Below are 17,517 nucleotides of genomic sequence, written 5' to 3'. Positions count from 1 at the left end.
GGCAACCCTCGAAGAGGACAGTCAATACAAGGCCTTCATGGAAGCGAGAAAGTGCATTGAAGCCTGTCTTCCAGGCAGTTATTACTGCTGAGAGAACAGGAATAGTTCATGAGGATTCACAATGGGTCACATGATGGCCTACGCGAATGCTAAAACAAAAATCTTGGCGTCATCCTCTTCCAACCTAATTTAGACTACAATTTTCTATAGTTGACATTTTACAGATTGTGGCGTTTTTATACTGCTGTTTTAATTGAACGCTTTCTGGTGGTTTTGTAATGATCTATTCAATTTTTCGGCCAACTGTGAATATTGCACTCTTATTACATATTACATTTATTTTCATCATGCTTAACACTATTTATAATAAAAGGAGTATATATTGTAGATATTAATAAGTTTAGAAACCATCGCATCCAACATCACTTGTACAACATTGTATGTATCGAACGAGAGGGTACATTAACGGTGCAAGAGCCACGAACACTGTCATTTATGGTTATATCCTGGGGAATTGGAGCACTGCAAGAAAAAGAGAGAAGACAAGGAGATATAAAATAACAACACAGTAGCCATAGAAGCAAGAAACCGCAGCACATTACAAAATACTCAAGACAATTTTTGCTATTAAAACAATGTTGTAGATGTTGCCAATGAGCCTACAACAACATTCAACGGTTATGTTGTATGTGGCCATAAGTGGTGCAAAGCAGATGCACCCCAAAATCATTGGGGGTTATTACATTGCTGCGATATGATGTTCTTCTAAGTACTAAACACGCTCAACTCCTACAAATGTGTAATCTCAAGTGTATCATAAGGGAAAATAAAACATAAAACTATTAACAACAATTTTGTCTAGAGATTTACACCCGTCAGCATTCGTATAACACTTTGGAGAATGATACTGTACGAGGTACATTTAATGATTGGTGTTTGTAAACTAGAGTTAAAGAAACAGAGAAATAAAGTAGGAGGTTATTGTAACGGTATTCAGTTCAGTTGTTTTCAAATTTAGTGAACTGTCTTTCATATCGTGCTCGTTTTCCATGTTCGGCAAGGGAACAACAATCCACTTCCCTTTTCAGGACAAAATACATCGCCGGAATTTCTTAAACCTAACAGAAAAGTGGCGAGTATGTTGGTTTAATTTTGGTTTAAAATAGGGTAATCCACCCTAAACTGCTATGAACATTAAAGTGTCCCAGAGACAACAAAAACGCATTTCTTTTTGATCTCAATAAGCAAAACATCAAAAAATACCCATGCCGATAGGACGCCAAGAGTTGAATGTAGTAATTGTCAAGAGATTCAGTTGAGTATTCTGGGTCCTAGAATGAAATTTGTAAACAAAGTACATATTTATACTGCATTAGTGGTTAAAATATGAAATGTGCCCTTCGTCACTTTTGTGGCTATGATAGAATGGGTGGCTTAACTCAGAAAATTTTCCTGATTCGTGTAAACCATGCCCATTTGTTCCTATATCCTTTCAGTACCCTGTCTGTCGTTTTTTTTTGTACTCAAGGTAAAGGTCCATAAAATTTCCACATATCACATTTTAGGCCTAAGTCGAAAGCTATGAATTTCCACATATCACATTTTAACCCTAAGTCAACAGCTATGAATTTTGGTAAAAACTCAGTTCAGAGTTAGATATATCTTCCAAAAATATATATCGCGAGATTTACGCTTATAAGAGTGTAGTTACTAGAAAATTCAGCCGATTTGCACGAAATTTGGTATATACTTAAATAAGCTATGCCAGAAAATATGTCCCATTAGCCGAACTTAGAATAGATTTTCAAGGGCCTCTCCTTCTCGGAAGAAAAATTAAAAAAAAAAATACGACAGGACGTTTAGACATCGTTTAGAATCCTTTCAGAACTATCGGAACAAAAATTCCTATAGACAAACAGTCCAGAAATCGTTCAGAAGTCTTTCCGAAATAATAAAAAAAACGTACGACAAGGTGATCAGATATCGTTCAGAACTATCAAAAAACAAATTTCTGCAGACAAGCACTTCAGAAATCGTTCAAAATTCCTTTCGAACTGTCGGAAGAAAAATAAAAAAAACCTTACGGCAAGACGTTTAGAACTCTTTTAGAACTGTCGAAAAATATCCCTCAGAAAATCAAACAGAATTCGAAACGATTTTGGTAAGCTATTGTCGGAAGAGTTCAAAATTTGTACAGAAATGTCTGACATCCGAAATATGGTTCACTGGGATTCGTAGCTTTGTTAATATTTCAACACTTCTGGCCATACCATTGGTGCTTTGGTGGAGGCATTTGGTGCCCAAGTAAAGATCTTGACATACTCCTCGAGGAGTGGGAAAAGAAGTTCTTTCATCAAGCAATTTGGTTAGTAGAAAGGTGTATGCTGTTGCCACCTGCTGTTTTTGATCTGAACCTATGTTCGCCTCTTAGACCGATGGTAACGAAATTTAAACATTGTTTACTGCAGTTGTCATATATGGTGTTGAGGCTTAGCGGACAGCACTTCAAAAATACACCTACTACTCTATAAGCGCTGGATCAAATGATGGGTTGTGTACGCATCACTTGCTGGTTTGTTCTATACCCACTCTTTTCATACCATCCCCCTTATTTAGTTCCTTTATAAAACTCATACGCATAAATTCTTCAAATATTACTTGTCCTCAAGTGTGTAATGAAATCTTAAAGACGTCAAGAAGAAAACAAACCCCGACAACAACGTATTCCATAAATGAGATTATAACATTCAAATACGCAAAGATGAAACTGAAGTAGCGGACACAATAAATTTTCAAGTACTTAACACTCAAAAGCATTAATGGATCTTTTAATAAGAAGACATTGTCGGGCCCTAAATACCAAGAGTCAGAATGAAATACACGCCAAAGGGCAAGCTGTAGCATATGAATATGAACGCGTGCCAAGAGTATCATGTAATTCATACACCCCAACTTCTTACTTACCTATTCAATATTATCAAAGCAATTGTATCATCCGGTCTCAGAAAACCCACAGCATCTACCGTATTTTGAAGACTGTTTACAGACACTTTAATGCGTTTTGAATCTGGTCTTATAAATTTGGAAAAATGTCCTATGCCATAAAACATGGGCTGCTTATAGAATTCCGAGTAATCTGAATAAGAAATTTGTTAAATTAGAATTTAAATATAGAAAAAGTTCACCTCTTCATGCTCACTTGCTGTATTCACCACAATGGGTGCATCCACATTGTTATTTACATAGTTTGGACCACCTTGCTCATTCAACATAAGATTCCAATCTATCCATCCATTGAAATTATGCTGCAAATCTTGTAGATATGCACGTATGTATTGTTCAGCACGTTCCCATGATCCTAACTCGGGTCCATGCGTTTCCCATGGCTTATCTCCGACACACGACTCCGTATTCAGCAGAAGCTTATTGGGAAATGAACGCATTGCCTGATCTATTAGTTCGGGGCCAAACATCTCATCCCAATACCAATGGACAGCAAAGCCGTCAAGGTATTTTAAGACATCGGGCTTGGTAGCATTCATCTGAAAATCAAAAAGAGTAACGAACAATGGCACCGATGTAGCTTATCACAGCTGACTAGCATATTTTAGAACATGAAGACAAGTTAAAAGGCGTTAAATTTGGCCTGGTCGAACTTTGGATGGCGACCATCTCGGGTATTTATGTAAACCACCTTTCGCCAAAATCCGGTGAAATATGCATACATTATGCCCCACAGCAGCTATATCGAAATATGTTCCGATTTGGACCAAATACTTATAACTACAAGTCATTGTTCAATTGTGTATAACAAAATATTGGTGTTTTAGGTAGCTATATCTAAAAATAAACCAATCTGAACCATATACGACACGGATGTCGAAAAGCCTAACATAAGTCACTGTGTCAAATTTCAGTGAAATCGAATTATAAATGCGCCTTTTATGGGGCCTAGGCTTTAAATCAAGATATTGATCTATATGGGAGCTATATCCAAATTTGGACCGATTTGGGCCAAGTTTCAGAAAAATATCTAAGAAAAATATCACAAAATTCGGTGACATCGGAAAATAAATGCGCCTCTTATGGACCCAAAACCTTAAATCGAGATATCGGTCTACATGGCAGCTATATTCAAATCTGGACCGATCTGTGCCATATTGCAGAAGTATGTCAAGCGGCTTAACTTAACTCAAGGTCCCAAATTTCGGCGACATCGGACAATAAATTTCGCCTTTTATGGGCCCAAAACCTTTAATCGAAAGATCAGTCTATATGGCAGCTATATCCAAATCTGGACCGATCTGGGCCAAATTAAAGAAAGATGTCGAAGGGCCTTACACAACTTACTGTCCCAAATTTCAGAAAAATCGGATAATAAATGTGGCTTTAATGGACCTAAGAACCTAAATCGGCGGATCGGTCTATATGGCAGTCATATCCAAAACTGAACCGATCTGATCCAAATTGCAGAAATATATTGAGGGGCCTAACACAACTCACTGTCCCAAATTTCAACAAAATTTGATAATATATGTGGCCTTTATGGGCCTAATACCCTAAATCAGCGGATCGGTCTATATGGGGGATATATCAAGATATAGTCCGATATAGCCCATCTTCTCCATTTTTGAAGACTGTTACGTGATTTCAACAGACAGACGAACGGACATGGGTAGATCGTCTTAGATTTTTACGCTGATCAAGAATATATATACTTTATAGGGTCGGAAATGGATATTTCGATGTGTTGCAAACGGAATGACAAAATGAATATACCCCCATCCTTTGGTGGTGGGTATAAAAGGACAGGGAATATTTCTATCAAAATTTTGATTTGTAGAAAAAAATTACCCTAACTAAGATAATTCATGCAAAATTTCGTATGTATTTGATTTTTTGGAAAAAATGTCTACTTTTTATAAAGAAATTTATGAGAATGTTATTCTTATGGTAATTGTCTTCCAACATTGATTTCCTTAAAAGACATATTCATTTGAAATAGTTTTCAGTATGGATTATCAATTACTTACCTTTTGGTACCACTCTGGATATGAGTAACGTTGATCATCATTGCCAAAGATTAACACATTTTTAAATTGAGATTGCTTTAGCAATGGTCCCAGATGGTCGTTCAAATAAATGGCCTATATGAAACGATAGAATGAAAAAGCCATTAAAAAAATTCTAAATTCAAAATCTATATGAGGATAAGAGTCCGTTTTTTTGTTATATGCGCCATAATGCACATCGTACCTGACTGGCTGGTGTCCAACCCAAACTCATGAAACGAACAAAAAACCAACCAATGACTCCGTTTAGAGGCTCATTGCCAGTGGATATGGCCCAAATCGTTATATTTTCATTATGCATCAACTGTAGATATCTAATGGTAAAATTTAAGAAAAATGTAAATAAATAAACGCATACTCGTATTTTGTTTAAATTTAGTTCTAACAACATCATGCAGTGAACAAGATCTGACTTTTTCTACCCACCACCGAAGGATGGGGGTATATTCATTTTGTCATTCCGTTTGCAACACATCGAAATATCCATTTCCGACCCTATAAAGTATGTACATTCTTGGTCCTCGTAAAAATCTAAGACGATCTAGTCATGTCCGTCCGTCCATCTGTCTGTTGAAATCGCGCTACAGTCTTTTAAAACGAATATATTGAGCTGAAACTTTGCACAGATTCTTTTTTTTTTTTTGTACCTAGGCAGGTTTAGTTCGAAAATCTTGATATAGCCTCTATATAGACCGATCTCCCGATTTAGGGTCTAAGGCTCATAAAAGTTGTATTTTTACTTCAATCTCAGTCCCTGGGTTCTCAATGTAGACGACCAGGCCCACTCTGTCCTCTGGCTTTGATCTATCCGTGTAACATGATCTTCCAGATGGCAATACTAATGTTCCGTTTATCCTAGACTGTGCCGCTGGCAGCGGAACCCTAGAATTGTCATCTGGAAGATCATGTTACACGAATGAATCAAAGCTAGAGGACAGAGTGGACCTGGGGGTCTACATCGAGAACCCAGGGATTTAAACCGAATTAAAAATACAACTTTTATGAGCCTTAGACCCTAAATCGGGAGATCGGGCTATATAGGGGCTATATCAAGATATAGTCCGATATAGTCCATTTTCGAACTAAACCTGCTTGACCATAATACGGTCCTACAGGCGGAGATTCGGGCGATAACGGAATGCATGAGGTGGTGTGGCGTTAACGCGAGGACATTGAGTTTGAACATCTTTACACTGTTTGCCACTGTTCCACTAAGGAACAGTGGCAAACTGCTTACATGTCAATGAGTGCAGTCCGATTAAAGTTTTAAGCTCAATGATAAGGGGCCTCCTTTTTATAGACGAGTCCGAACGGCGTGGCGCAGTGCGACATTTCTTTGGAGAAAAGTTTTACATGGCACAGTGCATCACAAATGTTGCCAGCATTAGGAGTGGAAAACCACTGCTGAACATTTTTTCTTCTTAATGGACAGTAAACAGGCTATAAGGGCAATAACAACCAGGACGGTAAGATTACGAACAGTCTTGGAATGTAAGAAGGAGATTAACGCCTTCTCTGAGGATGTCACGATCCCCATCGTTTGACTGCCGGGCCATAGCGGAGTAACTGAGAATGAGAAAGCAAACGATTTGGCGGTGAAAGCCAGAGAACTGCCGTCAATAAACTTGGTTAACCCGAAGCCTTTCGGGTCAACGCAGTCCACGTTAACCGCATGCAACCCTGTGGAACAGCGAAACGATCGATAGGACGGCGAAAATCCTATGGGGAAACCCAGATCATGAGAAGACGAGGCTATTAGTGAAAGGAAGTAAGAAGAAGGTGAAAATAGCTCTCGGTATCACAACGGGATACATAGGACTACGATCTCACTTATGTAAAATCAGTGCGGCAAGTGGTAGCATGTGTAGGGCATGCCAGGAAGATGAGACGTTGGAGCATTTCCTATGTCATTGCCTGGCTGTCGCGTCTGACAGTTACCGGCACTTAGGTGGGGACACAATACCAGACGTGAACCAACATAGGGTCGTGGCATGGAAAACAATAAAGGATTTTGTAAGTTGCACGGAATTCCTTACTTAAATTTCCTTTTTTGAGTTTACTTTTGTAGTATTTAGAGCGCACAATAAGCCGATTACTAGCTAAGGTGTATGTCCACAATGCCATGAGGCGGATTAATATACGAACATTCTTTTCAACTTAACCTTACCTAATCCGATTTGGCTACAAATTGGCATAATGATTTGTGCTTAGATTACCGACATCTGCGCCGAATACGATCCAGATCTGTTTGTATCCTAATAAAGACCTCATATAGACCCATCTCCCGATTTTAGCTCCTAGGCCAATTAAAGCCTCATTTATTGACCGATTTCCCTGAAATTTGGCACAATTCCTTATGTTGAGAGCCTCGACATCCGTGCTAAATATGGTCCATGTCAATCTATATCATAATATAGTCCCCAAATAGACCGATCTCCCGATTTAGGGTCTTATGCCCATAATAGCTGCATTTTATACCCTATTGGGCTAAAATTTGGCACAATGATTTGTGCTACGATTCTCGACATTCTTGCCAAATATGGTTCAAATCGGTCTTTGTCTTAATATTGCTCCCATATAGACCGATCTCCCGATCCAAGGTTTCAGGTCAATAATAGCCGTACTTATTAATTTTGCTGAAATATAACACACGTGAGCTGTGTTCGGCCCTTCGACGTCCGTTTCATGTATGGTTTAGATCGGATTATAAAGGGTGATATTTTAAGAGCTATAGGAAAGTTTTTCATACAAAAACACGTAAAATTATTGAATCGATAGTACGGTCCATATAATTTAATGTTTGAAGATTATTTCATGCAAATGTTGACCGTGACTGCGTCTCAAATGGTCCACCCCCTAAGTCCAATTTTGGCATACTATTTCCATCATTTCGGCCAGTCTCTAACGAATAAATGCGTCAATGTTGTCTTCCCATGAGTCAATTGAAGCGGGCTTGTCTATATAGACATGAGCTTTAACATAGCCCCACAAAAAATAGTCAAAAGGTGTTAAATCGCACGATCTAGGCGGCCAATTAATCGGTGCCGAACGCGAACTCGCTTCTCAATAAGTCCATTGTTACGCTCGTTGTGTGGCATATGGCACCGTCTTGTTGAAACCACATAATATGCAATTCAAACTCTTGCATTTTGGGCAAAAAAAAGTTGGATATCATCTAACGGTAGCGCTCACCATTCACAGTTACGTTACTATTCGCATCATCTTTGAAGAAGTACGATCCAATGATGCCACCAGCCCATAAACCGCGCAAAACTGTGACTTTTTCTGGATGTAATGCTTCTGGCTGATCTTCACTATAAAATCGGCAATTCTGCTTATTTACGTAACCATTGAGCCAAAAATAAGCTTCGTCGCTTAGTGGAAAAAGTGTGCGATGAACTTTCTTAACAGAGTACGCATTTGATAATACAATTCAAAAATTTGCAAGCATTGCTCGTTTGTATGACGGATTCATGGTTAAATTATAGACCAAACTGAAAATGTTTAACAGTGAAACAAAACACGATACGTGAGTGAGCTGTTTAAACCAGTGTTGCCAAACAGATAATAGCTAAAAATTCACCCTTTATTTGAGTATAGCCCCCTTATAGACCGATCTCGTGATTGAAGATCTTTCAACTTTGGTGAAATTATGTAGAATGAGCTATGTTAAACCCCTACACATCATCCCCGAATATGGTGATTATCGGATAATTTTTGGATATATAAAAAATTGCAAATTTTGCCCATGAACATTCCACTAAGGAACAGGGGCAAGCTTCTCATATATCAATGAGTGCAGTCCGATTCAAATTTAATTTCAATGATAAGGGGCCTCCTTTTTCAAGCCAAGTCCGAACGGCGTGGCGCAGTGCGACACCCCATTGGTGAGAAGTTTTGCATGGCATAGTACCTCACAAATGTCGCCAGCATTAGGAGGGGAAATATATGGATGGATTTTGGATATATATTCACCCGATTTATGGTCTCGAACCCATAGAAGACTTTTTTATTACCAGATTATGCTGAAATTTTGAACAGTCAGATGAGGCGAGTTTTGTTCATATCAGAGCATACTTCTAAATACCTACTGTAGGTTCAGAATCGATATTTTTTCACCGAATTTTAACGAAATATTGTTTATACCCGAGGTGGTTGATGGGTATCCAAAGTTCGGCTTAGCCCATACTGGTTTTAATTTCTTTGCCATTGCACTTTAACCCTAAAGTTTCTAATTAATGTTTCTTTTTCAGGGAAAAAAAACTTAATTATGGTAGTATTGCTAATGCAGATCATTAGATTTGGAAAAGTTCGATGGTAATGAAAGGGGTGAGTTACTTATTGAATATATTTTCAGTTACTATCTGGCGATTTTTAGTTAATTAAAAGGATCTACATTTACTTGTTGTCACCTTTGTAACAGAGAATATCGGCGAATGGATATGTGAAGGGGAAGTTTCGTATGACAACAGTGCAAATGCAAATTATCCCATGAACAATCCATTAAGAAACAGGTGCAAACTTCTCACATATCAATAAGCGCTGTCCGATTCTAGTTTTTTTAGCTCAATGATAAGGGGTCTTTTTTTATAGCTGAGTTCGAACGGCGTGCCGCAGTGCGACACCTCTTTGGGGAGAAGTTTTTACATAACTGCCATACCATTTTTATACCCTACACCACTACTGTGGCACAGGGTATTATAACATAGTGCATTTGTTTGTAACACCCAAAAGGAAGAGAAATAGACCCATTGATAAGTATACCGATCGACTCAGAATAACTTTATGATTCGATTTGGCTATGTCCGTCTGTCCATGTTAATTTGTGTACAAAGTACAGGCCGCAGTTTTCATCCGATCGTCTTAAAATTTGGTACAGCCATGTTTTTTGGCCTAGAGACGAAGCCTATTGAAATTGGAAAAAAATCGTTTCAGATTTGGACATAGCTCCCATATATATGTTCATGTTTGCAGTAATAATGCAATAAATGTATTTTCTTTTTACTCTCGACATTACTGTTGAATTTCATGAAAATCGGTTCAGATTTAGATGTAGCTCCCATATATCGTCCGATTTTTGAGAAATTGTTAACCGATTCTCTCGAAATTTGGCAGGAAGGCCTTCCTTATGACTCTCGACTGGCGAGTTTCATAGAAATCGGCAGAGATTTAGATATAGCTGTCATATATGTACATCGCCCGATTTTCACTCCAAGAACCACTGGAAGCGCATTTATTGACCAATCTTGCCAAGAAAGAGTAAAGAAAATACAATACAATTCTGCAGTTCCATGTAAAAGAAATCTCAGACTTTAAGGCGACTAAAGTAGAGATGGGCACGTGAGTGATTTTTCACTTATGCTCACGCTCTCACGAAAAAAATATTTACGTACGCACGCTCATGAATAACTTTATTGTTTCGAATTACGCTCTCGCACGCTCACGATACAAACATTTTACCGACGCACGTTTACACTCAAATTACGAGAAAATTACTAAACTAAACAGCGTGTTGTGCATTGGCTATATACTGCACATGTCAGATGTATAATGCTGTCAGATGTATAATGCTAAATAAATTATGGCTTGGCGGAAGATGCTCGAAAAGTACGCCTGCTAGTCCATACTCAACCGGATCCAAATGATGGCTTGTTTGCGTATCTCATCCACATTGAGTACGAAAGCGTTTGATGGACTAATATTTAATGCTTCCGGACATTGTAACTAAAATGTGGGCGACGACCACTGCTGTGAGGATATGGACATTTCTCTTTGGTTAACTTAGTGCATTTGTTAAACAGTAGCTACTGGCGCAATTTTTTATACATTGTCCGAAATTTCAGGCAATGTGTACTACACCGCTATTTGATAAAAGGTATTGCACCACTTTGTCTGATCGAACCCATTGGATCTAAATTATACCTAGCAGTCGAAGGTACCTAGACTGCAACACTGATGGATTCGTATAACATGTGGGCTTTGCGGTGTAGCCTGCAGAACTGGGACTTGGTATATCGATGATCCTTGCAAAAAGAGATGTGATGGAATACGTATGATATAATTTTTTGACGACGCACTGTGGGATACAATCGAAAAAAATAGAAAAAAATCTCTTTGATATCTCCATCCGTATTCATGAGATATCATATAATATAATTTTAAGGCCATAGGTAATCCGAGCGCCTCCTGGCAAGCCTCTAAAGTTCGACGACTTGCGCGAAGACGTGGTCAGATTTCCAATTTTTTGCTGAATAGTGTTCAAAAATCCCTACTAAAAAGTCAGTCTGATGCCTACAACGTCTCTTCTCGGGGGATTTCGAATGGAGGATAGGTAGAAGTTAAACAGTGCCGGAGATATCACGCCACCTTGGGGAACTCCCTGTTTCACTCTTCGGTGTTTCGACTTCTTATCCCTAAATTCCACAAATGACTGCCGACCACATATATAATTTGCGACCCAGCGCAAATCAATCAAATCCTCAAATAGTTTGGCATGGCTGACCATGTCGAATGTCTTCTATAGGTCCAGTGCCACGAAGACCCTCCTATCACATGGCCTGGGCTGAATGAAGCCACGGCAAATGTGTGCTGTGATGGCATGCAGAGCAGTTGTCGTGCTATGCAGTCTTCAAAATCCATGGTGATGCCCGGCGTATGGAAATTCCCAACGAGGCTCGGAAGGAGTAGTCTCACAAGCGTCTTGGCTACTGGTGAAAGAAAGGAGATCGGTCTGTACGACTCCTTCAAACTCGGGTCCTTTCCTCGCTTCAGTAGCGGGATCGCCCTGCCTATCTTCCAGACATAGGGAACTATAAGAGTGTTCATTGACAGGTTGAGGACCGTAATAAAGTACTCAACTCCAGGTAGATCCAGATTCTTCGGCATCAGTGTAAGGTCGCGACCCAACGCCTTAGATGATTCGGCGCCACGGATGGCTGTCGTAACTTCGACCACGATAAATTGTGATGGCTGTCCATCGGCTCGGAGACCACGGATACGACGAATGGCTCTCTTCCTAGCCTTTTCACTCTCGGGATGCACAATAAATTGACGGTTGAATAACCTGGCGCATCTCTTCGGATCAGTCACGATTACTTCGCCAAAAGTGACTGAGGTCCTGTCATCCCGTCTACCGGGGTTCGAGAGTAACTGTACAGTAGACCACAGATTGCCTAAACCGGTGCCTAAGTTACATTGCTCCAAGTGTTCCAACCACAAATTCCGCTTATGTTCGTTGACTACCCTGTTTATTTGTGTTCTGGGGTTAGTGGAGTCCATACAAAGAATCCCATCACGCTCGTCTGCGAGTACCACTGTCTGCGCCGGGAAATTAGGCCGTACTTGGGGTATTCGACCGACTGGTATAAAGCTAGCGGCTACTGCGTTGATGATGTCTCGGAATTTCCTCTTGGCAATTAGCACATTCGAGGGGGGTGGCAGTTCACTGAAGCGGTGATGATCGTCCGGCGCACGAGTGGTCGGTCGATGGTGAGAATTATGGGGAGGTGGTCTGACCCCAAAAAGATGACGGCTTGCCAGGATACGTTACTCGGGAGATCAGGGGATGCAATGGAAATGTCTGGCGAGTTGCTGCATCTCCTCGTAGTCCTAGTTGGGCCATCCTCATTCACCGTGCAAAACGTTGAACTTTCAATCTGCTCTGCCAAAGCTATGCCCAGCTGGCTGTTACCTAGGTGGGAATGCCATGAAACGTTATGCGCGTTAAAGTCTCCTAGAACCAGACGATTATGGCCAGATAGTAGCCCACTTATGTCAGGCTTGTAAGCTTGGCCATTAACTGGGTCACATACAGTGTTGCCACTCAAGAAAATTATTTCCTACCAAAATTTAAGAATAATCATACCAAACCAGACAAAACCTACCAAATGTTTTACAAGCCAAATATGTGGTATAGTATATTTTTAGCCACCACCGAACAGTTAGCCATTTTGACATACCATTTCGAACATATCAAATATACGTTTCCAACTCTACAAAGTACTAGATCGTCGTTATTCATAGAGGATCTAGAGAAACCCGTCCGTCTGTTTGTTGAAATCACTTTACAGCCTTAAGTTCAAAACCCCTTTATACTGATTTCCCGATGAGAAATCTTGAGCTCATGAAGTTGTTTTTCCATGAGCATGAACCAAATTGGGCCATATTTGTATGCAGCTACCACATATCCCTGTTTTCCGACTGACGTCATTGAACGCACAAAACCCGAATTTCCTATCCAGATTTACGAAATTTAGAAGAGAACCTCTAACATGCGTACCAGTTATAGACAAAATCAAAACTTACGCCCTTTTCCTAAAATTTGAAGCAGTGAGACCCTTTGTAACAGTAACATCCATGGTTTTATTCTGCACTCCTAACGAATACACAGAAACAACATGAAGTGAATTAGTTTTGAGTTATTCCCGGCGAATTATCGTGGTATTTACGATATGTATGTTGGAAAAATCTAACAACCTACCAAGAGGACAAAAACCCCATGCAACCCATGTTGGGATCACTAGCGCCAGGTGCAGTCGAGATGCGTCTATACTGCACGGAATGGTGTATCCCCCACCTCCATTTCTTAAGTGATCCGTACGTACCACATTGTATCCGTGACAACTGTGCACGCTGTAGGTGTTGGTCAGCAAGTTCTCCTGAATCGCTGCAACCAATATGTGCCCTTGCCGATGAGGATTCCATCGGGTCAATCCGATGGGTACAACCGACTGCCATGGGATTGCTACTAATCGTGATGGCTACGGTGCATCTGTAGATGTATCTCCTAATTAGATTTTTAAAAAAGTCATTCAAATAACTTGTCAAATCCGATCCATGGTGGAGGGTATATAAGATTCGGCCCGGCCGAACTTAACACGCTTTCACTTGTTTCATTTTATATGTACCCTAAACACTTGCAAACATTTTTTTTTTGCGCAAAACAATAGTCGTAGCCTCCACAGCCAATTTGCTAAAAAAAAATAATATTGCACATGATGTCATCAACACCTCAGCTTTAACCATTTCAATTTTCAAATAAATATCTCGACCCGTTTTCAAACGGCAGATTTTTTAATAGTTTTTTTTTCGATTCTATCCCACTGTGCAACAATTGGTATAAACATCTTCTCAGACAGCCAATAAGAGAGTCTTATTGCTAACTTTACAATTTCACTTACTTCATATGATATTCGGCCCATGTATGATAGTATTCCGTTCTTAAATGACTATAGCCAGTCCAATCGTTATTGCTCTTCATCCATGGCGGTGGACTCCAGGCAGCGGCCATGATCTTTAGATCTTCCAAAGCACCTACTGATTTAATTTTTCGAATTTGCTCTATCTTCAAAAGATCCCGATTATCGAGTTTTGTGAAATTAGAAAGTTGGACATCATTTTGAGGCATCTCATTATAGGCCCATGGCTCCAAGTCAAAATCACAGCCACCAATGGACGTACGCAATATATTGTAGCCAATGCCATCATTGTGGAAATATGATCTGAAATTAGAACATTTTGAAGAGGTTACTCAGATTGGTGGGGTGGCTTTTCATTTGTCTTACTTATACAAATGGTCCTGTAGCTTAGGGTCCAATTTATTTAGTAAATACGAAACACTACCGGTGAGTGCTCCACCAAAGCCTATGATTTTCTGATAGGTCACACTGCGATCGACAGTAATAGATGCTGATGAATCACTTTGTTGTTGAGGTATATTGAAAACTGAAAACATGTATAAAAGGGAAATTTTGACTAAAATTGTTTAAATGAAATTTAAAATTTACCATTGCCGTTCTCCTAGATATTCACATGATTGAGTTAAGACAAAATTATTCTAAAACTCGAACTTAAAGATTTTTCGGTGAAAATAAGTCTTGACAAAATTGTCCTAAAAATCGAATGTTCGAATGTCGACAATATTTCTGTTGAAATCGAATTTTCAAGAAATTGCTTACAAATTCCATGTCAGGTCCAAAAAATCTTAAAATCTTTTGAATAATACTTCTAAGGGGTAAGCATCCGAACGAACGATGCAGAAGGGTCGAAAGGGTCTTGCATACGGCATATGACTGGGCTAGACCCAGAGGTCTCAATGTTAACCCAGAGAAGACTGAAATATACCTGTTTACGAAGAAGATGAAGGTGGGCAAATTTAACGCACCACGTTTCCTCAATAAGACGATTTTGATATCTAACAAGGTCAAATACTTAGGTGTAATCTTGGAAAGGAAACTGAATTGGAAGTGTCACATTTAGGAGCGTACTGAGAAGGCTCACAGATGTTGGGCACTATGTAAACAGGCCGTAGGCTCGAAATGGGGCCTGAATCCGAGGATAGTCCACTAGCTCTACAGGAGCGTGATTAGAGCAATATTTGCTTACGCCTCATTAGTTTGGTGGACTGCTATGGAGAAAAAGTGCAAGTGTAAAGTACATAAGGACCATACAAGAAGTTCAGAGAATATGTTGTCTTGGCAAAGGCGGAGCGATAGGACCACGCCCACTGGAGACTATTCTAGATATCCCAACCATTGACATACAGATTAAGTGTGAGACAGCCACTGAGGCTGTGAGACTTATGCCGACGGGAAAATGGATTGAGGATGGGAGCGGTATACTCAAGCCGACGATAGGAAACCCTGGGAAGAGGTTTCCGATCGGATACCTGAGATTAACCTTGAAGCCGAGTGCGAGGCACTGATGCCATGGGGGATCCAGATCGTGAGAAGACGAGGCTATTACTGAAAGGAAGCAAGAAGGAGGTCAGTATAGCTATTGGTATCATAACGGGACACATAGGACTACGAGCTCACTTATGTAAAATCGGTGCGGCAAGTGATAGCATGTGCAGGGCATGCGGGGAAAATGATGAGACGTTGTAGCATTTCCTTTATCATTGCCCTGCTTTCGCGTCTAACAGATACCGGCACTTAGGTGGGGACACAAGACCAGACATGAACCACCTTTTAGGGGAGTGGTATTGAAAACAATTAAGGGTTTTGAAAGCAGCACTGAATTACTAACTTAAAATTTTCGTTTTTAGTATTTAGAGCGCACAACAAGCCAATTACTGGCTTAGGTGTATGTCCATAGTAGCATGGGGCGGATTAATATCTGCACCCTCTTTTCAACCTAACCTAACCCTTTTTTTAAACATTTTTTGCAAATCATGCTTACCACTTCCTTGTTCTAGACCAAAAAAATAGCCCAATGAACGTTTATTGTCTACCATAATGGCATCTGCAATGAAATTTTTTGAATTTGCAGCATTGTTCGTTCTAGGCTCATGATAATCTTCAATGGTTATCAAATCTGTAGAACCAAATGTTCCTGCTGTCTCAGAGAAACGTAAACCATTCTGCGTTTTAAAAAAGAAAAGTTCAATCAACCTTCAGTATTCAGAATTTGTATTTGAAAAAATATTCACCTTACTGGACGAAATCGCTATCCAACTCTTGGCGCCTTTGACAGGGGGTTCTGTCAAATAATCACAACTATTGGCAGTGCACTTACAAACCATACCAAAACTGGTTTGCTGACGATTACATTCTGCATGGGAAAAATCTGCAAGACAGACATGGTTAGGGTTAGGATTAGTTATAATAGAGAACAACAACGTAATATCAACTACTTACCAGGGGACTGAATTATGACTGCTATAAGTAAAACTAATTTGTATAAATTATACATTTTTGGTTTGGATGATTTGGAAAAAATTTCACTTTTTTGGGAGATTCCAACTGGGCGCACAAACAAATTCTTCCGTAAAAACAAAGCTTAACACCATTGACCCCACCGAAGCGTCGCAGTAGTAAACAATGCAAATCATACAAATTTTTTGAACGACTGACTCTCCAATTGATTTGCTAGCCCCAACAAACCGAACTTTAGAGAGCTTAGATCATTTGTTATCACCACTGCCAACTGAACGTAAATGTTTGTTTACCTCGGCTCTCTGAGGTTTTTTGAGTTTAGCCGAGCAAACGTCTATTTAAAGTCTTTCTTCTCCATTGCACTCACGCTCATTTATTGTGAAAACTCATTGGTGGAGGCTATCAGGCATTAAGAAACGAAATGTTTTTTATTACAAACACAAATGTATTGAAATGTATGAAAAGGCAGTTTGGCCCACAGCAAAAGCAGGAAGCTAAGTGTCATGGTAGTGAGTTGGTAGCAAGTTCGGATTATTAGTGCGGGTCGTGGGTTCGATTTCCACATGAGGTTTTGGTCTGTCGCTGTTCTGATTTCACAATGGACTAAATAGTCCAAGAGAGACTGTATGTAAAATAGACATAATTATAATATCGACCTAGCCTAACCTAAACATAACCTATCCTTACCTAACCTAATTCCGTTATTAAAATTAGATCTCCGAAACTAAATAAACTGACGCATAGACGAAATGATGGCAATATCATAAAATCTACCGAGTACCGAGAGTAGA

The 17,517-nt window shown here is 39.6% G+C and overlaps 1 protein-coding gene across 1 annotated transcript; it reads right to left on the bottom strand.

Annotated features, from left to right (window-relative positions):
- Window positions 1-312: 312 nt before the first annotated feature.
- Window positions 313-17,035, bottom strand: LOC106090900 (lysosomal acid glucosylceramidase). Its single transcript, XM_013257254.2, has 10 exons — window positions 16,709-17,035; window positions 16,501-16,637; window positions 16,251-16,431; window positions 14,636-14,795; window positions 14,252-14,572; window positions 5,257-5,386; window positions 5,034-5,147; window positions 3,200-3,542; window positions 2,965-3,136; window positions 313-522 (listed from the first exon to the last, which is right to left on the bottom strand). Exons 1-10 carry the CDS (start codon window positions 16,761-16,763, stop codon window positions 423-425), a joined length of 1,713 nt encoding a protein of 570 aa, XP_013112708.2. The 5' UTR covers window positions 16,764-17,035; the 3' UTR covers window positions 313-422.
- Between the last annotated feature and the right edge of the window lie 482 nt (window positions 17,036-17,517).

Source organism: Stomoxys calcitrans, chromosome 2 (assembly GCF_963082655.1).
Source record: "Stomoxys calcitrans chromosome 2, idStoCalc2.1, whole genome shotgun sequence".
In the NCBI taxonomy this organism is placed as follows: domain Eukaryota; kingdom Metazoa; phylum Arthropoda; class Insecta; order Diptera; family Muscidae; genus Stomoxys; species Stomoxys calcitrans.
This window is presented reverse-complemented; position numbering and strand designations above follow the sequence as displayed.